The sequence below is a fragment of the Bos indicus x Bos taurus genome, chromosome 12 (genome assembly GCF_003369695.1).
Source record: "Bos indicus x Bos taurus breed Angus x Brahman F1 hybrid chromosome 12, Bos_hybrid_MaternalHap_v2.0, whole genome shotgun sequence".
Classification (NCBI taxonomy): domain Eukaryota; kingdom Metazoa; phylum Chordata; class Mammalia; order Artiodactyla; family Bovidae; genus Bos; species Bos indicus x Bos taurus.
Window position 1 is genome coordinate 72,956,945 of NC_040087.1, and position 24,241 is coordinate 72,981,185.

Consider the following 24,241-nt stretch of genomic DNA (forward strand, 5'->3'; position numbering starts at 1 on the left):
CTTCCAGATGTTCAAGCTGGTTTTAGAAAAGGCAGAGGAACCAGAGACCAAATTGCCAACATCTGCTGGATCATAAAAAAGAGATTTCCAGAAAAACATCTATTTCTGCTTTACTGACTATGCCAAAGCCTTTGACTGTGTGGATCACAATAAACTGTGGAAAATACTGAAAAAGATGGGAATATCAGACCACCTGACCTGCCTCTTAAGAAACCTGTATGCAGGTCAGGAAGCAACAGTTAGAACTGGACATGGAACAACAGACTGGTTCCAAATAGGAAAAGCAGTACGTCAAGGCTGTATATTGTCACCCTGCTTATTTAACTTCTATGCAGAGTACATCATGAGAAACACTGGACTGGATGAAGCACAAGCTGGAATCAAGACTGCCAGGAGAAATATCAATAACCTCAGATATGCAGATGACCCCATCCTTATGGAAGAAAGTGAAGAGGAACTAAAAAGCCTCTTGATGAAAGTGAAAGGGGAGAGTGAAAAAGTTGGCTTAAAGCTCAACATTCAGAAAACTAAGATCATGTCATTTAGTCCCATCACTTCATGGCAAATAGATGGGGCAACAGTGGAAACAGTGACTGACTATTTTTTTGGGCTCCAAAATCACTGCAGATGGTAACTGCAGCCATGAAATTAAAATACGCTTACTCCTTGGAAGGAAAGTTATGACCAACCTAGACAGCATATTAAAAAGCAGAGACATTACTTTGCCAACAAAGGTCTGTCTAGTCAAGGCTATGGTTTTTCCAGTAATCATGTATGGATGTGAGAGTTGGACTCTAAAGAAAGCTGAGTGCCGAAGAATTGATGCTTTTGAACTGTGGTGTTGGAGAAGACTCTTGAGAGTCCCTTGGACTGCAAGGAGATCCAACCAGTCCATCCTAAAGGAAATCAGTCCTGAATATTCATTGGAAGGATTGATGCTGAAGCCGAAATTCCAATTACTTTGGCCACCTGATGCAAAGAGCTGACTCATTTGAAAAGACCCTGATGCTGGGAAATATTGAAGAAGAAGGGGATGACAGAGAATGAGATGGTTGGATGGCATCACAGACTCAATGGGCACGAGTCTGAGTAAACTCCAGGAGTTGGTGATGGATAGGGAACCCTGGCGTGTCTCCGTCCATGGGGTTGCAAAGAGTCGGATGCGACTGAGCGACTGAACTGAACTCAACCAGAATCAATAGAAGTGGTATTAATGCCCTGGGGGTGTCTGGGCTTCTCACAAGAATGTGGAGACTCTACTGCATTTATTTGATGGTTGCAATGAGAGAATTGTCTTGCTTCTACATGACTTTTAAATATTCCACTACATTTTGAAATCAGAGTAGCCTTGATGTATAGTATGCTTTTGAGATAGAAAGTAGATTATTTTGAGCTATTTTATATTATGGAGAAGTATTTTGATCCAACATTGAAAAAGAAAATCTAGCTCATTGATGAGAATCACACTTCGTTATTTTCCTCACTCCAAAAATCTGCGATTTGTCTTGGTGTATTATTTTTGCTTCTTCTTATCATATGTATATTTATAAATCAGGGCTATTCTTACTTATTCTAGCACTATTTTAAATTCTAGTATCCACCAACACCTCTGATCTTTCAAGTTCTTCTTGAAAGGGATGGCTTCTGATCTTACTTCTCTTGTATTCAAACAAGGTATTTAAGAGACACAAGCATCTGACTACTTCTTTATGTTATCTACTGAAGTCAGGTCTGAGCCTTTACGCTTTAAAATATACAGTGTTCTACTATTAATTTATTTTTGTATCTCAACGTTACAATTTGAGCACTTTAGGTTAGTTTGGTAAACTGTGTGTGTAGATGTGTGTATGTGTATGTTTGTTAGTGGCTCAGTTGTGTCTGACTCTTTGTAACCCCATGACTGTAGCCCACCAGGCTCCCCTATCTGTGAGATTCTCCAGGCAAGAATCCTGGAGTGGGTGGCCAGTCCCTCCTTCAGGGGATCTTCCTGACCCAGGGATTGAACGCACATCTCCCACACTGCAGGCAGATTCTTACCATCTGAACCACCAGGGAAGGTGCAAGTATGTAGGTAGATTCTATTATCTATGATATTTAAAATTAGATTATTAAAGGAATTATTTTAAAACATTGGTTCAATAAAAATGAGTGCTTTGTCTGGTGGGGTTAAAAACACTGATTTAGATGGAAGTGTTCCCTTGAGAAGAGGCCAAAGGAAAAGCCAAAGAGACTAGCAGACAGAAAGGGCCCCACAGTATGGTTGAGTAAGATGTAGATCATGTGGACATGACAGCTGAGGTCATAAAAAGGTAGCAGAGGACCCAGCAGAAATCAAGACCTCCACTTGAGTCCAGGTGAGACTGACTGTACACTGTTGGGGCAAAGGCTGTGGGAATAGGATACTCCCCACAGACTGTATCTCTTTCAGGCTATGCAAAGATGCTCCATAAACTCCCTTAGCTCAGATCACCCTAGAGGAAGGCAAAGAGAAAGAGAAGGGGAGAAGTACCAGCATCACAGTTTACTTTAAAGAGACAGGGTAACTGAGAAGAGAGTGAGTTAAGTTGAATGCTTTCATTTTCCTCTTTCTCAGGAAATGGAATCCTGAAGGCAAAATTTCTTTCTGTTATTCGAAAATGAAAAAAATGACTTCTTTTCACACAGATTGTGGACTCATGACTGTAAATTATTTCCTCCACTGTTCATTCTCTTCCAAGTTCCCATCTTCTCTTGATCGGAAAACTGTACTCACCTCTTAGCTGGTTTCCTGGCTTTCTCCTTCCTAATCATAATCTATTCTTCATAGAACTGAGTGAGCCTTTAATATCCATCAGTCACATCATTCTCTTACTTTGAAGTTTCCCCGACGGCTCCTTTGCACCATTATCCTGGCTTTGAATGATATTTCCCAACCACTGTCTCTTGTGTTGTTATTCAGCTGCCAAGTCGAGTCCAACTCTTTGTGACCCCATGGACTGCACATGCCAAGCTCCTTTGTCCTTCACTGTCTCTCAGAGTTTGCTCAGATTCACGTCCATTGAGTCAGTGATGCTATCTAATCATCTTATTCTCTGCTGCCCACTTCTGCTTTGCCTTCAATCTTTCCCAACATCAGGGTCTTTTCTCATAACTGTACATGACTACTGGAAAAACCATGGACTTGACTATACAGACCTTTTTTGGCAAAGTGGTGTCTCTGCTTTTTAATATGCTGTCTAGGTTTGTCATAGCTTTCCTTCCCTGATGTTGCATTTCTCCCTTGAGCCTGCCAATTGCTTTCCTGCTCCAGACCTCTGCACTTGTTGTTCTGTGTAGAAAGCTCTTCTCTAGAATGCTTGGCATGGCGGATTCCTTGTTATCATCCAGGGCTCATCCTCTTGGACTCTGAATAACAACAGTCTTTTTTGACTGCCCAGTGGAAATGACTGTCTCCTCCTCTCCATCCCTGCCATCCATGCAGTATCACAGCACCCCCCTTATTTACCCTGATAGCACTTGCAATGGTCTGTCTCAGCTGACATCCCAGTTGATGGCGACTCCATCTTTCCAATTTCGAGGGCTCCAGACCTTGGCATCATCCTTGGCTCCTCTTTCCTCCAATACCCCACATTCAATCCAACAGGAAACACTGATGGTTCTTTCCCCCTGAAAATGGGGGCTATTGACCATTTCCCAATGTCTCCTTTGCCTCCTGACTTGGTCTAAGCCATATCATCTCTCTTGGTTATGGAATACAGTAAGTCCCCTACATGCAAAGCTTCAAGTTGCAGACTTACAAAGATGTGAACAAGGATTCCATCAATGTCAGGCATGAGTAAAATTGTAGCTTGCCCTTCATCTTCTACTGCTGATGATCTTTTAGTTCTACCATCTCCATCTCCTTTTCGTCTTCTAGTCCGAAACTCTTCTTGCCTGTTCTTGATGCCAGGCCCTGTATGCCAGCTGTTGTACTATACTACTGTACTTTTCAAGGTAATGTACTGTAAGGTTGAAATTGTTCTTAAAAATTTTTATGTTTGTTTTTTATGTATTATTAATGTGACAAATATTATAAAGCTATTACAATACAGTACAATATAACCAATTGTGTTAGTTGGGTACCTAGGCTAACTTTGTTGGACTTATTAACAAATTGAACTTATGAAAGCACTCTCAGAATGGGAGTCATTTGTATGTAGGGGACTTACTGCACCACTTCACTGCTTTTCCTGTTCTACGTTGGTCCTCCTACAGTCTATTCTGAACAAAACAGTTAAAATGACACTTCAAAAACTGTTCAACCTCCCCCCATTGGCTCCCTATTTCTTTTGCACTAAATGTCTTCCAATAGCCCACAAAGGCCAGCTATTTTACCCTGCTTGCATTTGAACTCTTGAGGACAAAAATTGTAGTTTCTGGTGTTCACTAAAGTTTCCCAAGTACCTGGAAGTACCTGGTAACACAGTAGGGGCTCAATAAATAACCTTGGGGTAAATGGATGATTCCTGTTTCCTTTTTCATCATTTATTTTTTCCCTGTTGGAATGAAAGCTGCATGAAGGCAGGGTCCTTACTGGTCTTTTTAATGGGATATACAAAGCACTCAAGAAGAGCACCTGGTGTATACTAAGTGCTTAACAACTTTTTCTTAAAGGAATGTGAATATGGTCTATGAAAATGGTATTGCATCTGCTTATGTAATATTGAGTTAATGAATACATTGTGCACACAGGTAAATAATCTCCGTTCATCACTTTCAGGCACCTGTCAGTGGTGGATGAAGGGTGTCATACAATAAAGCAGGAGATGAACTGTTCACATACATAGAACTTTATGGGAAACAGTATGTAAGGTTGTGGTTGCCTCAAAGTTACAATCATGTAGTGAACTGGAATACATTCAGTAAACGTCACCATTCTTCCTGCAATTTCCCCTATCTATACAAACTCTTCTGCTTAGCTTCCTTTGGAAAAAGAAAGCTACTGCTTTGCTGGTTATTTGCAAAACTGCTTACCCCAGGGGGCTTTCTTTCTTTTTTTGGCAGGCGGGTTTGTTTACAAAAATGAAAAAAAAAAGTGTTATTTCAGTGTATAAGAGTACTTTGTATTCTTGAAGGAGAGATTTATGATGCCAATGACTTGTATAGTCTAGTTTGTTTTTCCTCTGTATTGAAGGGCATTCATATCCATATACTCGTGTGTGCAAATGTAGAGGATCTGAAACCATTCTCTGTGATTGTTTCGATTGTTAATCTCTCCAGGGTTTCTTCAACATTCTCAAAGGCAGTTTCTTGCACCAAAGGGAAAGGGAGAAGTTGAGATGCAATTTTATCTCCCAACTGAACTTGATTAAATGGGGACTGTTCTAATCAAAAGTTTGAATCCTACGGGACTGCAGTGTTGTTAACAGGTTTGAGAATATTTGAGAAGAACCGGGAGGAAGAGTACCAAAGTTAAGGTAGAGAAGACATCAGGCAAGAAAATAACTGTAAAGCTTATTAATAGGCTTAAAATTAGGTGAACAAATTGCTTCACAGATAGTGTCAAGCTCATCGCTGGACTGGCAGAGAAAGTGGAAGAAAGCTCTTTGAAAACATTATTTTTATTATTTTAATAATTTGTGTAGGAATCATAGTAGCTGCAATCTGTTAGCCAGAAACAATTGCCAGCTGGTGTCATCGTGGAGTAACTATAGCAGGCTGAATGCAAACATGTTTTCCCTTTTACCTGGAGAGCATTCAATTTTAGAAAGTTTCTATTCATTTTTGCCTGAATGTGAGGCCTGCCCACGTAGATAAGAAAGCCTGTTTATTGCTCGTGATTTAAGAGCTTTGATTAGGTTCACACCAAGTTCCACAATTATAATAGAAAGAGCACACCTGAGACAGACTGTTTATACAACTAAAGTTACCTATCATTAAAAACGAATGCTTGGGTCTATGCCTGAATTATCGATGTAATTGCGTGATGCTACGGATTGTTTTTCTTGTGTCTGCCTGAAGGAAATGGTGGCACTGCATTAGTTATTCTACTGAAAGCAGAAACAGATCTTCTGGGATAATGTTCTTTGAAAAAGGTTAAAAGTGCACTTATTTATAGAAACATACATTTTGTTAGCAACATAGCTGTTATATCTGTTTGCTGTAATATCTTCTGAAATTCTCCTAGGTAACCTAACAATGACCTAATCATGTTAAGATTGTTATTGTCATTCCCTTGTTTATCTGGAAAGTCACAGACTAGGTTCCACAACAACGCAAGACGTAGAGATTGCTCAGCTTTCCCTACAAAGCCAGAGGGAGAGAGAAAAATAATTTAATTGTTCTATTGCAGTTCTGTTGTTTCTTCCTGCCTCTTGAATCAAAGGATCTCAAGAGAGGAGAACGGAAATTATGGGCTCTGTTGTTGATGTTCATTGGATTTCTTAAATGGTGATTTGAATGCATTTCAGGGATGATAGTGGTTTCTAATTCTGGTTCTGTTTTCACCTAGTTTTCCTTGGTTAAGTTTCCTCATCTCTGAAATGGCATATTATTCAGTTGGCCTTCTGTATTCCAGGTTCCTCATCCACAGATTCAACCAACTAAGGACTGAAAATATTTGAAAAAAAGTCCAAATAGTTCCAAAAAGCAAAACTTGAATTTTCTGTGTGTCAACAACTATTTACATAGCATTGACATTGTATTAGGTATTATAAGTAATCTAGAGTGATTTAATGGAGAAGGCAATGGCAACCCACTCCAGTACTCTTGCCTGGAAAATCCCATGGGCAGAAAAGCCTGGTAGGCCGCAGTCCATGGGGTCGCTAAGAGTCAGATAGGACTGAGCAACTTCACTTTCACTTTTCACTTTCATGCATTGGAGAAGGAAATGGCAACCTACTCCAGTGTTCTTGCCTGGACAATTCCAGGGACAGGGGAGACTGGTGGGCTGCCGTCTCTGGGGTCACAGAGAGTCGGACACGACTGAAGCGACTTAGCAGCAGCAGCAGAGTGATTTAAAGGTATATGGGAAGATGTGTGTAGGTTATATATAACTACTTTGCAGCAAAAAGAAACAGCGGAAACGAGGACAGATTTTGTTTTCTTGGGCTCCAAAACCACTGCAGATGGTGACTGCAGCCATGAAATTAAAAGATGCTTGCTCCTTGGAAGAAAAGCTATGACAAACCTAAACAGCACTTTAACAAGCAGAGACATCACTTTGCTGACAAAGGTTTGTATAGTCAAAGCTATGGTTTTTCCAGTAGTCATGTATGGATGGGATAGTTGGACTATAAAGAAGACTGAGTGCCAAAGAATTGATGCTTTTGAATTGTGGTGCTGGAGAAGATTCTTGAGAGTCCCTTGGACTGCAAGGAGATCAAACCAGTCAATCCTAAAGGAAATCAACCCTGAATACTCACTGGAAGGACTGATACTGAAGCTGAAGCTCCAATACTTTGGCCACCTGATGGGAAGAGTCGACTCACTGGAAAAGACTCTGATGCTGGGAAAGATTTGAGGGCAGGAGGAGAAGGGGGTAACAGAGGATGAAATGGTTAGATAGCATCACTGACTCAATAGACATGAATTTGAGCAAATTCCAGGAGACAGTGAAGGACAGGGAAACCTGGCTTGCTGTAGTTCATGAGGTTGCAAAGAATTGGACACGGCTGGACATGCTGAACAACAACAGCACCATTTTATATAAGGGACTTGAGCATTCCAGGATTTGAGGGATCTTAATACCAACTCCTTTCCCCCCAACTATAAAGAGGGAGGGTTGTACTTCTCTTATTTCCTTGTCCCAAGGAGCAAACAAGATATGGCTAGGAAAGTGCTTTCCACTATAGAAATTGCCACCAGTACTCAGGTTTTCCATTTGGGTAGCTAATGAAGTTATATTTATCCATGTGATATCAAGTGATTTTATAGAAAACAAGAAAAACTTCTCAAATAAAGTAATACAACAAGGTATAACAGGTTTTTACTTTGCCAATGCAAAGGCATATTTTAAAACATAAGTAACACCATTAACTAATGCATTCAGGAAATAATTGTTGGGTTTCATTGGGATTTGTTCTATCACAGTTCCTGGCTTTGGAGAGTAGTGTGATGCCATTAATAGGATTTTAAACTTTAAGTGTGAGAAAAAGAAATGGGATCAAGTAAGCTTTAAAGAAACTGATTCATCTTACCCAACACCTTTCTTACTCATGTAGTCTCATACAGTGTCAGGAAGGACACTGTGGTTGGTTTAATAGAGTTGAAAATAGGAAAGGAAGTAACAGAGGGAAGTTCATTAGAAGAGTCCAACCTGCCTAGAACAATATAAATGGCCTCTTTTGGGCAAGTGTTAGCAACCCTGAAAGAGATCTGGATCTTAACTAATAGCTGTGATGGGGACAGTCTGACAAATGAAAGAAATCAGCACAGTGTCTCAGGAAGAGACAAACAAGGGATAGATCCATGAAGAGGCCAGGAGGGAACGCTGGTTGCTATGAAGACTGGGGTGTTGGGGCTGGGAGACTAGGACTGGCAGGGCACCCAGGAGGGACACGTTGGCCTGAGCCACGGACTCAGGCTGCACTGTGTCCACCTTCAGTACACTGCCACTCTCAACTTGGCATCGAGCAAGTCCAGGCATTGGGGAGGGGCAGTTATTTCAATTTCTTTTTTACTCCATTCATTATCTGAAAAAGATAAACTGTTATTAAACAAAGAATTGCTTCTCAGATAAATGCAAAATAAAGATGTTTGACAAAGAAAGTTAAAATCTGCATCTAATCAAGAGCTTTTGAGCTTGTGAAATACAGGTGGAGATCTTATCGTCCATATTGGGGTGGGGGAGGGGCGAAACTTGCATATTGGGGAGCTCGGTGTGTGGTAGTCGGAATTTTAGGAGGAAATTTAGTGGGAATTTTAGGAGGTGACCCCTAAACTCCTCTCTGGTTGTGGACTGGACTGTCTGGTACTGGAAGCATTGAAGTGTGCCGTGAACACAAAGCCAGATCCACAGTAGGCGCCTAATGGATAATCGATGAATAGATGCTGGTTGAATAAAGTTGTAGAATTGAACACACCGAGTCTGTACTTGTGGAAGGACCAGAATAAAACTTGAGCACCAGTTAGAACGTCTTGTGTAGAGATGAAAAGCAATCCTGAGCCAATATGCCCTGCCAGCAAGGGACCAGCCAACTTGTGCGAAGTCCTGCCTAGGTGGGTCTGCCCAGCAGTGGGCACGTGTTATTCGTGCAAATCGCCTGGCCAGATTTCTGTCCACTCTCAGATGGAGAAAGCTGCGGATTTGGAGGTCTCGGATCAGCGCCAGCGACGACCTGCTCGCATCCTCTCCTTGCTCTGCTTTTGCCTTTCTTCCGAATCTCTCCACGCTCAAGGCTGAAGGGATTCTCACCCCCAGTTGCCTGCTCGGAGCCCCGCGGAGCCACGGACTCCTCCCCTGGAAACTCCTCGGGGGCTGGGGAAGGCTTTGGCGCATGCTCCGTACCTAGGGCAGGTTTTTTTTTTTTTTTTGCTGCGGGTAGCAGGGCTCCTGTCACACCGGCTGGCGGGTTGTGGCGGTGCCAGCCAGTGTGTGCGAGTGTGTCTGCGTGCCCGCGCCTGGGCGGACAGACCCGGAGCAGCAGTGCGCCTCGCCCGGGGGAGGCGGCTCCGTACCGGCGCCTCGCCCGCAGCCGCTGCGGGGAGCTCCTCTGCAAACTTGCGGCGGGCGCCGTGCGTCCTCGTGGCTCCCGCACCTGGTGATCCGAGGGCAAAGGCGCCTGGAGCGCGTGCGGCTCGCGGGGCCCGCGGGCGGCCGGGTCGGCGGGGCCGCGCCGCGCCTTCGCCCTTGGCCGGCGCCCGCGAGAGCCCCATGCAGCCCCCGCGCTCGCGGCCGCAGCTGCCCGGCCGCCCGGGGCAGGTCCGGGACCCGAGCCGCGCTCCCCAGCGCCTGAGCGCCGGCGGCGGGATGCCCTGCGCCGCCTGAGCCGCGCCCGGGGCGGGGAGCCGGGAGCCGGGCGCCCCCGGGAGAGCAGGGCGCCCCACGCCGCCGCCGCAGCCGCGCGCCGGCGCCCGTCTCCCCGCTCGATCCACAGGCCCGGCTCTGCCAGCCCCGGAGCGCCGGAGTGCCGCGGGGCTGCCAGCCAGCAGCTCGCCCCGGCGTCAGGGGCATGGAGGAGCGGCGGGCTCGGAGCCGCGCCCCGGAGTCCCCGAAACTTCCGAGCTGCCGCGCGTCCGCGTCTCTGCCGCTGTCGCCGCGTAGCCTGCCGGCCTGAGAGCGGGACCATGGATGAAAGGTTCAACAAGTGGCTGCTGACGCCGGTGCTCACTCTCCTCTTCGTGGTCATCATGTACCAGTACGTGTCCCCCTCCTGCTCCAGCTCCTGCGCCAACTTCGGGGAGCAGCCCCGCGCCGGAGAAGCCGGCCAGCCGGCCGCCCCGGGTCCAGCCCGCCGGGCACAGGCGCCGCCCGAGGACTGGGAGCGGCGGCCCCAGCTGCCCCCGCCACCCCGGGGGCCGCCCGAGGGACCTCGGGGGCCCGCGGCGCCGGAGGACGAGGACGAGGAGCCGGGGGAACCCGAGGACGAGGAGGAGGAGGCGGAGGAGGAGGAAGAGGAACCGGACCCCGAGGCCCCCGAGAACGGCTCCTTGCCCCGGTTCGTGCCGCGCTTCAACTTCACCCCGAAGGACCTGACCCGCTTCGTGGATTTCAACATCAAGGGGCGCGACGTGATCGTCTTCCTGCACATCCAGAAGACCGGGGGCACCACGTTCGGCCGACACCTGGTGAAGAACATCCGGCTGGAGCAGCCGTGCAGCTGCAAAGCCGGCCAGAAGAAGTGCACCTGCCACCGGCCCGGCAAGAAGGAGACGTGGCTCTTCTCCCGCTTCTCCACCGGCTGGAGCTGCGGGCTGCACGCCGACTGGACGGAGCTCACCAACTGTGTGCCGGCCATCATGGAGAAGAAAGACTGTCCCCGCAACCACAGCCACACCAGGTACTGTCCCCCCGCCGCGTCGTCTCGCTTCCGGCCACCTTCCTTCCCCCTTCAGCCCACCCCGCCGCCCCACCCCAGTTCCGACCACCCCCCCGCCCCGGGCGACCCCGCGCTCCCTCGGCGGCGCCGGGCGTGTGGTTCCCCAGCATCGTCCCGCGATGCGGGCAGAGGTTTTGGGAGAGGGAGAAGAAACCTTTGCAAAGTGTCCTGGTCTTGAACTCGCTCCTCCCCTAGCCCCCATCGCTCTCTCCCCCGCCCCAAAGGTGTCGAGAGCTGTCGTCGTTGTGTGTGTGAGAGAGAGAGAGAGTGAGTGAGTGAGTGAGAGTGAGAGAGAGAGACATTTCTTATGCCTAGCACGGTGTGACCTCTCTCTGTGCGTGGAACCCCTGGAATGGCCAGGAGGCCTGGGTTAGACCAGCGAGGTCGATTATCTTGAACCTAAGTTCTGCTAGAGGAAACTCAAACCCGGTGAAAGGCAGAGGGAGCTGGACGTAGAGAGACAGGGTAGGAGTTTTCCAGGCATGGCGAAGCCAGAGACGAGTCTCATCCCTCTGTAAGTGGCTCCTTGGTGGCTGTTCTCAAGGCTCTTGTTGCTGCTTTGAAGACATACGTTAGAATTTCTGCTCCACTTCCATAACCCTAATTCTAGAGATGGGCTTTGTTGCTGAGCAGCGCCAGTATCTGGACTCCTGTTCTCAGCAATATTTCCACTCTTCCCCCTCAGACCAATCCATCAACTCATTCTGAAAGCATTTGTTAAAGGCTTCCTGTGTGCCTGGCAGTGTGCTCAATGCTAGATGCATACAAAGATGTCAGAAACAAATCCCTAGCTTCCTCTCCCACCTCTGTCCCCACCCACTTTAAAGTGGTAAGGCAGCTGAGAATTAGGAAAGTTTGAAATCTTAATAGCCAATGAAACTGCTTACCTTATTAACATCCTTGCAGAGAGGCACTGGGCTTGAGAATTTCAGTTTAATGTTCTTTCTGCCCATTGCAATTTGAAGATTAATCTGACATGCTTGCTCAAGGGACTAAAATATTAAAAGCTTGGAACACTGGTTTATTGAGGTTTTTATCTCAAAGGTTTCAAACAGTTTGGTGTAAGGAAATAGGAGTTTAAAAACTTAAGCTCAATATGTTGATATCAGATAGCTTTTGCCTCTGACATTATGGAAAAGCTTCATTTACTAGAAGCTACCCAGATTCTGGAATTCACCACCACTGAAGCATCTAATTCTACTTCATTTCTCCAAGAATGAGCAAAATTTCATTATGGGATTTTTTACTCTGGCAGTTTTTCAAATACTTTCTCTCCTCCCTGCTCTTTTGCCTGTTTAATGGAAATTGCTTAGAATAAGAAACTGGTTGGATTTGAAATGAAAGCACAAGTCTCCTTCCTTTGCATATTTTAAGGTCCTTTAACTTTTCAAGATTTCTAATTGTGTAGTGTTTTAGATCCTGCCCCTGTATTTTAGCTTGCAGCAGTTTTTCAGTTGATAATGACTGCCAAACTTCCTACCAAAGGAGGCTATTGTTTCAGTGAGAGACAGTCTCTGCTACATTTCATCACAAATTATACGTTTTGTATTTATACCTTTATGTAGTAACTCCTGAATGACCCCAGAGAGTTTACTAGTGTGAATCTCAGCTTCCATTTCACTTAAACTAGAGACTAATTATCACATAGACCTAGCTAGTGATTCTTCAGTAGAGATGGGCATTATTTTCTATCAATGTCCATAAAACCTTTAGTGAATAGATGAAGCTTTTGGAGCAATTAGAGACTATGAAATTTAAGAATACTTGGATTTTTGCTTAGTGATGACATGCTGCTGCTACTGCAGATCCTGCATAGGTTACAGCAGCGAGGTCTTACTTCTACAGGAAGTACTCACTATTTCAAGGGCTTCCCTGGAAGCTCAGATGGTAGAGGAAATACCATCTTTCTGCTGGGTAATGGAGGAGAATGCCACCTTGGCTATTTGAACATAGGGTTTCTATTGCACAGTCAAATGCTTGTCTTTGTTTAATGATAGATTCTTTTCTCAGAATCAGAACTTTTCAGATAAACCTGCACTGGTTTGCTTGTTTAAAAAAAATCTCTAATAATGTTTTTTGGGGGGGCACCATTTTTATAATCTTTCTTCCTCTTCATCCTCACCCCCTCTCCCTTTTCCTGTTATTCTCAATTACTTTTCTCCTCTGGATGCTGTAGGGAGGAATAGCTGTGGTGTATGTAAAGGACCCTGCATCAAAAGTGATAGGGAAAAAGTTGAAGAGATGTTCAGCTGCATCTTCCTCACACAGAAGATCGAATTAGTTGTCTGTCATTAGAGTATCTGTGTACAGCGTTCTACAGTCAACTAGATTAGCCTGCATAATGGAGGGTACATTTCCACAATGCAAAATGGCAGATAATCTATTGCTACATAATGGGAACAAGGTTCTACTTCAAATAGGGCTGACTCTGAGCAAAATCAAGAAGTAGATCACGTTGACTTTGGTGCCCTAGTCTCTTTGCTTTGGGTTCCTCCTCTGTACCCCCTCTCCATTGCTCACAGGGATCAATGTCCTTGTGGGTCGTGGAATACCTGTAAGAGTGAGGATTCTGGAGTCAGGTCATGTGGCTCTTGTGCTTATTAGCTGTGTAAATTAGTAAGTTGCTCTTTCTGAACCTCAGATTCTTCATCTTATATGTGGATAATAATTGGTACTTAACCTCTTGAGGTCTTATGAGAACTAAAAGAGCAAATGCATGTAAAATGCTTCACATAGTGTTGTCATAATATCTGTGCATAGTATAATATATTGATACATAGCACCCAATACTTGCTGCTGCTGCTGCTGCTAAGTCGCTTCAGTCGTGTCTGACTCTGTGCGACCCCATAGACGGCAGCCCACCAGGCTCCCCTGTCCCTGGGATTCTCCAGGCAAGAACACTGGAGTGGGTTGCCATTTCCTTCTCCAATGCGTGAAAGTGAAAAGTGAAAGTGAAGTTGCTCAGTCATGTCGGACTCTCAGCGACCCCATGGACTGCAGCCCGCCAGGCTCCTCCATCCATGGGATTTTCCAGGCAAGAGTACTGGAGTCAATACTTGGTATGAAGATATATAGTAATATTTAAATATTAGTTGCTAATTGTAATAGCAGTATTTGCCCTAATCAAGGTCTTCTTCCACAAAAGGGTGTGAGGTCATTTCCTCAAGCAGCTTGATGCAAATGGGCCACCTTAATTTATAGAGATGCCATCTTATGATTATTTGTGTGGAGACAACATCCTAAGTTCAGAACACTGATCAATAAATTGAAAATTATGAACGTTTGGGCAGCAGTCGTTGCAGAGTGCAGGCTGGGAAACAGGGATGGGAAAGCACACTGTGTAACTGAGTGGCTTCTGTGGGTGACAAAGACAAACTGGAATGCTGAGTGAGGAGTTGGGAACAGCTGGGACCAAAGGCCAAAGCGGGAAGCCAACTCCGGAAGGAGATTCTTGGCAGAGTGGAAGGAGCCATCCTGTGTGTTTTAAGGGGCCAGAAAGGAGCAAGGCTCTGGGGCTGGCAGTTTAGGTCCAGTACAGAGGGCATTTCTGAGCATAGGAATCGGTTAGAATAAGACAGGAAGGTAATAGGAAGATGGCTTGTCTAAATGACCTCTTTTATCGTATTAGTGATGATTTCTTCCCCTTTTCTTTCTTTTCTCTATTATTTCTTTAGTAGGTTATTGTTTCTCATCTTTATGCTTCCTTCATTATCTCAGTATGTTTCCCATTTTTGTCTGCCTGCCTAAGTCTTTAGAAGTCTCTTCATTACCTTTGGTGGAGTATGGATAAACTCCTAATATTTTATGGCTAAAAAAGACTCAAGAGATCATCTGGTTCCATAATTTGTGTGGTCAATGGGTTATCTAATACTAAGAAGATGTGAAATACATCTAAGGTTTCCACAGGGAACTCATGTCTTCATTTTGATCATTTATATTCAATGTTTTGCCCACCGTTTCTTCTGTTCACTTTAACAAGTATAGTGGAGGGTGTCTTAGGCACCTACTATGTGCCAGGCCCTGTGACAGGTCTCAGAATATAGTTTGAGCAAATAGTGTTAGCCCTATGAACTTAGGTGTTTAGGCAAGATAGACCTTGGTCTTCTTCAGTAAGTGAGTATTGCTCTCATTCTTAAAATTATGATGGAAGGAGATTCCATCCATCCCTTTTGTAGGGTGGGATGGCAAATTTTTTCTGACCACATTTTGTTGGTCCTGTTAGACTGCTTGCAAGGTTATGAATGTTGTCTTCAATAGGACCCTCTGTGTTGCAGATGATACAAACTTGACTCAAACTCAGTTCAGACAAAGGGGAAATTCTGGCTTAATAACCAGAACACAGGAAAGACAGAGGTACACCCTGTCTTTCATATTGGACCCTTTTCCACATCCCTTTTCATATTGGACTCAATATAGCAAAATGGCTTATTCCATGAAATGAGTAAATGGCTACTGAATCTAATAGATCTGGGGCTAAGAGGAAAGCAAGCCTTCTCTGAGTTCCAATTGGAAACCTTGGGGAATGACTCTGATTGGTCCAGCTTGGAACTTATGACTATTCTTTCAGCCAATCAGTGTGGCCAGGGAGATGAGGTTCTCTGACCCAATTTGTGTCACATGAATGGTGGTGGTGGAGGTGGCGGGGTGTGTGTGTGTGTGTGTGTGTGTATTACAAGAAGGGGAGCTAGCATAAATACAGCTTCTGGGAAGATCATTGGGTTCTGGATAGTCATCGTGATTGTGTCAGTTATGCTTGTAAATAAATGAGAAATAACCTTCAGATCTCTTTTAAAAATTCTTTAAGAAAAATTTTGAGTCATGCTACAATTCCAGTTTATTTGCAGCATCTGGAAACCATGTCATAGGAGGAATAATTGAAGGAGCTGGTAATATTTAATATGGAGGTGGGAAAAATAGGAGAGACATAAGGATTGCTTTCAAATACTCTAAGAAGGAAGATATGGAAAGTGTAGGAGATTTGGTCTGTGTTTCGCCAAAGGATGAGATTAGGATAAGGAAGAGAGAACTGAGAGGACAAGGATTTCAACTCAGAGTAAGAAAGAACTTCATAAAGCGTGTAACTGTCTACAAGAGAAGGAACTCTTTTGTGAAGTGGTGTACTCCCCAGCAGTGAACATTTTAGCTAATTAACCACTGATGTTGGAAAGGAATTTCTTCCTGGGGAAGGGCTTAACCTGTGTGGCCTTTTATTTGAAGGTTCTGTGTTCTAAGCTGAGTTCAGAGCATCTTTTGCCTCTCCTTTCTTGCCTTGTACAGAGAAAACAAAACAGCCCCCATCACACACTCACAGGCACAAAAGGATTCTCAATGGACTAGTCAGTTCTTGAAGATTTGTAAACATTTCTACCAAGGAAACTTTTAGTACAGCATGATTTGATGGTATAGACTATTTTACATATTCAGTGCCAAAAGCAATAAATAGGTCCTGTATATGAGGATGTCTGCTTCTTCATAATAAGTATAAAAAGGTACGATGAGAAAATATAACACAACTTGGCACGTAAAGCCATAACCGCTTTGAAAGATCATCTGGTTATTGCTTTTCCTTTAGACAGCAGTCTAAAATACACAGGAAGCAGCAGAGCTCTGTTTCAAAGGCTATCTAGAATATTATGGCCCATACTGCTTTCTAAGGGATAATCTTTTTGATGTCTCTTCTAATTAGAAATGTTGAACTGCAAAGAAGGTTAATTTTCACCATCAGGTTTGTGTGCAGTATAAAACCAAGGAGATAAGAGATTGTTCTGTCTAGATGCCATATCCACTTATATGCTCATTACAGGGTCTCTTAAAGTATGGCTTCTGGTTCAAACCTCTGATATTTGCTATAAATCAGAAGGAAGTTGAATTAAACTCATTCAGTTCTTTTTTTTTTTTGAATTGTGAAGATAAAACTGGAAATGGTAAATGCTAAGATATGGCTTATTCTACATTTTCCTTGCTGCTTACCTTGGGAGTTTTGAAAGGGTTGAATTCAGAGAAATATAAATGTTTGTGTAATAATTGGAAGCTAAGTAAATTTAGCCACTAGCGACACGGATTTGCCTAATCTTAGACTGTTATAGTATTATTCCCCAAAGCTAATTATTACCGTCTCATTTTGACTAAGGACAATCAGAAGCTTATGCCATTTGAAAGTTATTTATGCTTGATAATGAATTAAACAGGTTTAATTGAGACTGGCAAATCCTAATGTGATTTTAAGAGTCATGAAATAAATTATTGGGCCAAGGAATAGGTTTAGTATGAAAACAAGTAAATGGGGAACCCAAATTAATATTTTGTATTAATCAATTATCTTATTTTCGAGTTTGTTAAATTATGGATATTATGGATAAATTCCTGTTGATTTTAATTGGCTAATAGAACTTTGTTTTAATTATAGCTAAGCATTTAAATATGTGTTGGGAAGTGTACCAAATACTTGTTAACCTAGAGAGTGTTATTTGTTTGTATCTTCCTCTAGCAAATGCAGTAAAACATATGTAAAGTTCCCAGCACAGAGACTGACCTATAGAAGTTCAATGTTAGCTAAACATATACTCCGTGTTCTAGATTACTTTTAAAAAATATCAGCATAACTTGACAAGACTTTGGTTCTTTGAAAGTTGGGATTATCAAACATTTGGCGTCCTGCCTCTCTTATTTTGTGTCATGCAAATTTGAACTGTTAATAGTTGCCTTTCATAATTAGCAAGATGTCAATTCCTCTTATTTGCCAGAAGAGTTGTCAAAGTAAGTATTCAGCCCAGGGCTTATTAGAACATTCTAGGGGGTCTCTCCCCTTAATATGCCACAGATCAGAAATTCATTTGGGTACAGACAGATGGTCTTGCCTCTTGGGAAGGTTAGCCTCATCGTTCCTTCTCACTGTAGGAAAAGAATGTGCCGAAACCAAGAGCATGAGAACTCTGATGTAGGATGGGTGGAGGAGAAAAGTACCAATAATGTAGACTCTGAATTATTCCTGGTTAAAGCCAGATGGTCGAGGTGGTTGTGGTTAGCGATAGTCATCTTGGAGAGCAATGGAAGGAGACCTTGAATTAGGAAAAAAGTCCTCAGCAGAAATTGGAGAAAATCCGTGAAAAATACACTGCTGCTGCTGCTGCTAAGTCACTTCAGTCGTGTCTGACTCTGTGTGACCCCATAGAATGGCAGCCCACCAGGCTCCCCCGTCCCTGGGATTCTCCAGGCAAGAACACTGGAGTGGGTTGCCATTTCCTTCTCCAATGCATGAAAGGAAAAGTGAAAGTGAAGTTGCTCAGTCATGTTTGACTCTTAGCGACCCCATTGGACTGCAGCCTACCAGGCTCCTCCGTCCATGGGATTTTCCAGGGGAGAGTACTGGAGTGGGTTGCCATTGCCTTCTCCAGAAAAATACACTAGCCTCTGAATATTCCTGAAAATCATGCTGATGCCCAGCTTGTGAATGCAATTAGGGTCATGTGTAGAGTAGGGGCTGTGAAGTCAAATTAGCTCAATTTTAACCGGGTTCAACCACTTGCTGTCACGTAATCCTGAAGAAGTCAGTCACCTGCTCTGGAAAATGGGAGGAATAATAATGATATTATCTCACGGTGAGTGCTAAGAATGCGTGTGGCATTCTTCAGACAGCCTGGCACAGAAAAAGTCTCTTTTTAAAAAATTTTCTCAAACATCTGTGCTGTTCTGTGTAAAAATAAAATGATAGGTAAACCTGTATGTTGTGTTTTGAATCTGCAACTTTTCATCCTCAACGATGCAAAAATGAACTTGCAAGGTATGATGCAAGAGAAAAGCCATAAATGCTAAAAGTAAGTGTTAATTCTCTGGATACCATGGGCATGCAGTGGGTACTTAATGCTGTGCTTAGAGACTTTCATCCTTTCTTTTCTTCAGCATATCATTTTATTTTTTATGGGATATTAATGAAATAGCAACAAAAATGTTTAAACACATACGATTAAATTCATAAATGAAGCAATCCTGCGGTGAAATTGAATTAGTTGCCCGTGGGCACATAAATATTTGTAGTTCATTGCTATTGTTAATATAGCACCATGCTTTTATTGGTAAGTACGGGGTCATTTATTGTCAGAAGCTTGCCTTTAATACCACATGTTCATGGTTGCCTCTGCATTCTAGTTTCTTTACAAAAAAGGAGGGTAGAAAAGCTAACCACCTTGATGGCCTCCATATCCATCTATTATGTTTTACAGAGTATTTCTTCCAAAGAATTCAAGATTGTGGATGTAAGAGTGTAAACCTGGATGGCAGCTTGTGTATTTTGTGGGCTCTAGTTAGAAACTTGCAGAATTGTATAGATTTACTTAAATTGAAAACATAGACCCAGAAGAAAGAGTAACCATAACTTTAAACATCAGTATGTGGTAGCTTGGCCTGTGTGTGGAAATCTGCAGGTAGGACCCATATAACACAGTAAAGAACAAGGTGACATGTCAAGGAAGAGAGAACAGACGGTGATAATGCAGAGTGTAAATTAGAAGGATGCTGCAGAGGAGGGTGAGGAGAGAAGGACAAAAGTAGTCAAGGCAAAGTTTGAAATCCTTAAAGAACTGAATCAGAAAGATGGTGATATTGAGAGTAGAGGTCAGAGATGCATCTTGTATGCAATGATTTGTCTCATCAGTACATTTATGGGGAGCATTAATAAGCACCTATCTAAGAGGCCATCTGACTTGCAGCCTGGTGTATTTGAATGCTGCTGCTGTACTTGTATTTACTTACACATTCTTTTTCTGTATCAGGTTGCTGTCTCAAACATGGGTAGCTGTATTGTAGGTCCTGGCAGCAAACAGGCACCCTTTCTGATTGCCAAGGGACTATTAACAGAGGTAGGGATTGAGGAATGGTACAAACATTGGACATAAGGTTCATTGTAAGTAATAACAAGGAAAGCAGTTAACCGCCCTGGGCGTGAAGTAGCAGAGTTGGGCAGGCAGTGTCAACACTCCATGTCTACAGGTGTCTTACAAGAAGAGCTACAGTCTCAGCCCTTCAGGAAGGGCTGCCTGCCGGCATATTGAGCTGAGGCAGAGAGGAGGGGGTGGGGAGGAAATACCTTGTCTCCTTCCCCTCCCACCTGTCCTCCCATTGTCTTCCAGTGGCTGGATTTACCTGGCAGCTAAAGTACACGTGTGATTCTCATTCCACATGCTTCACCAGGCAGAGAAGGGTGGAGAATGGATTTGGGGTTGCCGAGGTAGCAGGTATGAACATGGACAGTAACTTGCACAGTGACTTAAAATAGCTGGAAATTTCTTCTGATTCATTTTATGAATGCCCCGTTCAATCCTACGCACGAGACTGAGAACAAGTACCCTTTCCTTTAGAGCCTGTAGCACATGTTTTCTATACGGACCGTTAGTCTCCAACCCAAAGAATGGTGGAAGAAGCGAAGAAAGCTCAGAGCTGTCTGTGGAGCTGTCACCATAACAAGTGACTTTTCACTGAGTAATAAAACCAATTCTGAATTCGGGTGTTTTGTCCCCCTGGTGCCCCAGAATTGACTGGCAATCATGAAATATTTGAGCAGTTAGATCTGTATTTTGATGCAGATCCAGATAATATACATTTTAAATTATATCTCCGTGTGGTACTTTATACATTTTAAGTTACATAACAATACTGGTTAAGACACTACAAAATAATTTGCAGAACTGGCTCCGGTTTATGAGATGAGATGCTTTCTGCTGCTTAGATTTTCTTCTAAGAACATTAAGCACATTAAAAATAGTATTAATGTGGCTTTAAGTCTCTGAAGGTAACAGGTGAGGGAGGAAAAAAATTATATCACACTTGAAACTATTCTAATGTTTTCAGTTTTAATTTTAAAAGGCTTTTGAAACACTATTTCCATCTTTATTTGAGGGGGATAGGATGTGCTTGGGGCTTCCCTGGTGGCTCAGTGGTAAAGAATCCACCTGCTAAGCAGGAGGCATGGGTTCAATTCTTAGGTTGGGAAGATCCTTTGGAGAAGGAAATTGCAACCCAATCCAGTATTCTTGCCTGAGACAACCCATGGACAGAAGAACCTGGTAAGTACAGTCCATGGGGTCACAAAGAGTCAGACATGATTTGGCGACTAAACAATAGCAACAAGGATATACTTGAAAGTAAATATTCATGAAACTCTGTTTAAAAACATTATGAACCTGGAATCTCCTAATATTATATGTGGGCTTCCCTGGTAGCTCAGTTGGTAAAGAATCCACCTGCAATGCAGGAGACCCCGGTTCAATACCTGGGTTGGAAAGATCTGCTGGAGAAGGGGTAGGCTACCCACTCCAGTATTCTTGGGCTTCCCTGGTAGCTCAGCTGGTAAAGAATCTGCCTGCAATGTGGGAGACTTGGGTTCGATCCCTGGGTTGGGAAAATCCCCTGGAGAAGGGAACGGCTACTGAAAAATAGTGAAATGAAGTTGGTATCTGAGAAAACTCAGTAAAGAAAAAGAAAAAGAAATCATCAGTTCCCTGCTTGAGTTTACAGAGTCATAAAGCCATGAGCAAAATGCTGTTCAACATTTGAATTTGTAGATGACAAAAGCCATTTTTAGTACAATGTCTGTACCTAGAGCATGGATTGAGATTGGTGTTAAATTCATTTCTCTGATTTGTAGGGTGGATTTTGTGTTGCTGGGAGCACCATCCGCTGTGAGGAACACACCAACCTCCATCCTCTTTCACGGCCCTTCTTATGCACAATACATTTTTGTCATTCTCTGGGACAGCATTTTATGACAAGGTTAGAGTCAGCAATGCTCTGTAAATGCAAGGATCATCTTCAGGCCCGTACATCTGTATGAAAGTGACTTGCCCTGAAAAAATGGGCTTAGGGCATTATTTTCTCCTGGCTTTGAAAGGCATTAGCAGTAAGGAACCTGCATGCTGTTCAACTGGATTTAAGTCCAGTCAACTGAAGGATTCTGGGAGAAGTTTCAGAGAAATTTTTCTTTGGCACATAGCTTCACTAAATTTATCATTGTGCCTTCTATATAAGATGAAAGAGGTAGATTAATGGATTGTTCTATTTCTAATATTTCTATTTATAAACATGCTATTAATACTTTTCTTGATAAATGAATATCAAAAGCATTATGTATAAAAACGTCTGGCAACACAAAGGAACTTAGCAACATTGGAAGTGTCAAATTTATTACCTGATGCATTTTTAGTCTGAAAATATTTGTCAACTATCCTGATCCATTCTTTGTCTTTTAAATTCATACTTCAGGCTACAATCCACTACGGTAGATAAATTTCTTTGCTTTGAAAGTTTTATTCTCCTAGTTCCTTATGTGTGCTATAAGGAATAATTAATGTAATGAAAAAATCAATATCGTGTATAAATTATTTAGGCTTTACTATCATTGTAATTTTCTCTTCAACACCTATTGATCAGCAACAATTCATTTGTTAATTTCTTCCTAATAGGATATTCATTGTATTAGGTCTGTAGTAGTGCTGTTCCTGCACTTTCGCAAATAAGTCATGAATTACTAATGATACACGGGACAGGTTAACTTGCTAGTGAGTGCTGTGAGGTAGAAAACAGTTGAGGGCAGTCATCTGAGACGCTGTCCTATAGAACTCTGTGTAGCCAGACAATTGCTGATAGCTAAATGAGCAGACTCTTGCAAGACATTCATTTGTACTTCCAAACTTAATGTGAACCTATTTTTTTTCCAGGTAAAGAAAGGCCTTTACCTGGCTGATTCTGTCTCAACAGCATTTCCTAGATCCAGTAAAGCCAAGAGGCAAAGAACATCAGTTCTGAAGCCCAGATTTGGGTTTAGGCCCTGATTCTACCCACCAGGGCTTCCCTGGTGGCTCAGCCTTAACGAATATGCCTGCCAATGCAGGAGAAACAAGATACATGGGTTCCATCCTTGGGTCAGTAAGGTCCCCTGGAGTAGAAAATGGCAAACCTCTCCAGTGCTCTTGCCTGGAAAATTCCATGGACAGAGGAACCTGGCAAGCTACAGTCCCATGGGGTTGCAAAGAGTCAGACATGACTGAGCAACTGAGTACACAGCACACTCAGAACTGATCCTACCACAAATTACTATGTAAATTAGCTCACATTCACACACTCAATCTGTAAAACAGTGATGAAAACCTTCCTACCTGGTGTTAGTGTGGGTTTGCAACCTACTGGAATCTTTATATAGAGGTTTTTTTTTTTTTTTAATCGTATTTTGCTTTATTTAATTATTTATTTTTTTAAATTTTATTTTATTTTTAAACTTTGCCAAATATCGAAATTTTATATAGAGTTTATATAGAGGTTTTAGTGAGGTTCATGCACAGAGGCTGTCCAGAGTAGGCTGGCCATCCTACTCTCTTGAGACTGTGTCTTTGAAACAGCTTGGAGGGTGGGAACAGTGGATGGCACTTCCATTTCAAGGACCACGGAATGGGAGAGGAGCCTCTGATTGCTTGGGTCCAGCTCTTGGGTCATCCTCTAGATGACACCCTCCAATGATTAATGATGATGAGCAAATGAGTGAAGGCACACAAACACTCACGTGTGCATATGTTACTTTTGTAATTCAGTTTTTATCTCCATGGTTCTCTTCTTTGGGGGAATATAATAGTGTCCTAAATGTGTTGGTTATTAAATGCCATTTTGACTGTTGTCCATTGGATTATTTCAAGAGAGTGGACAAAATTCTGAGACCTTTTGGAAACCCAGTGAGATTCAAGTCCAAGAAGTCAAACTGTCCACAAACTGTCTTCATGGCAAAGAGAACATTTGCATCAGTGAATCTGGACCAGGAAAGCAAAGTGGTATCCTGTAAAAAGCTCTACAGTTGGGATCAGGCAACCAGAGTTTGAATCTAGACTTCCTCATTGATCTGCTGTTTATTGTTTGGCCTTCCTGACAAAATTTAAGTTTCCTGAAGATGGTGACTGTTTTGTTTCCTTCTGCATCCTCAGTGCCTAGACTAGTGCTGGTACATTATGGCTGTCAAGTAAATGACTGAATAAAATGAAAACAAGCATAAATAAATTTGCAGGTTTATTGGACAATTTGGATAAGGCTGTATATCCTGTCTTCTTTTTTAAGAGTTGTTGTGGATTAAGGAAATGACTCTGAAGGCACTTCATAAAGTATAAAGTACTATACAAATTTAAATTTATATTGACAGTGAGAATCCATTTGATATAGAATGGAGAAGGAAGGAAAGTTGGATTTTGGAAGTGTGCTGCATATATAATTCA

The 24,241-nt window shown here is 43.0% G+C and overlaps 1 protein-coding gene across 1 annotated transcript in view; it reads left to right on the forward strand.

The window, feature by feature from the left end:
• Positions 1-10,058: 10,058 nt before the first annotated feature.
• The window catches only part of HS6ST3 (heparan sulfate 6-O-sulfotransferase 3), a 720,806-nt gene continuing 706,623 nt past the window's right edge, over positions 10,059-24,241 (forward strand). The window contains exon 1 of the mRNA XM_027557838.1: positions 10,059-10,958. Within this exon, the coding sequence (XP_027413639.1) occupies positions 10,246-10,958 (713 nt within the window). The 5' untranslated portion in view covers positions 10,059-10,245. The remainder of the gene's footprint in view (positions 10,959-24,241) is intronic.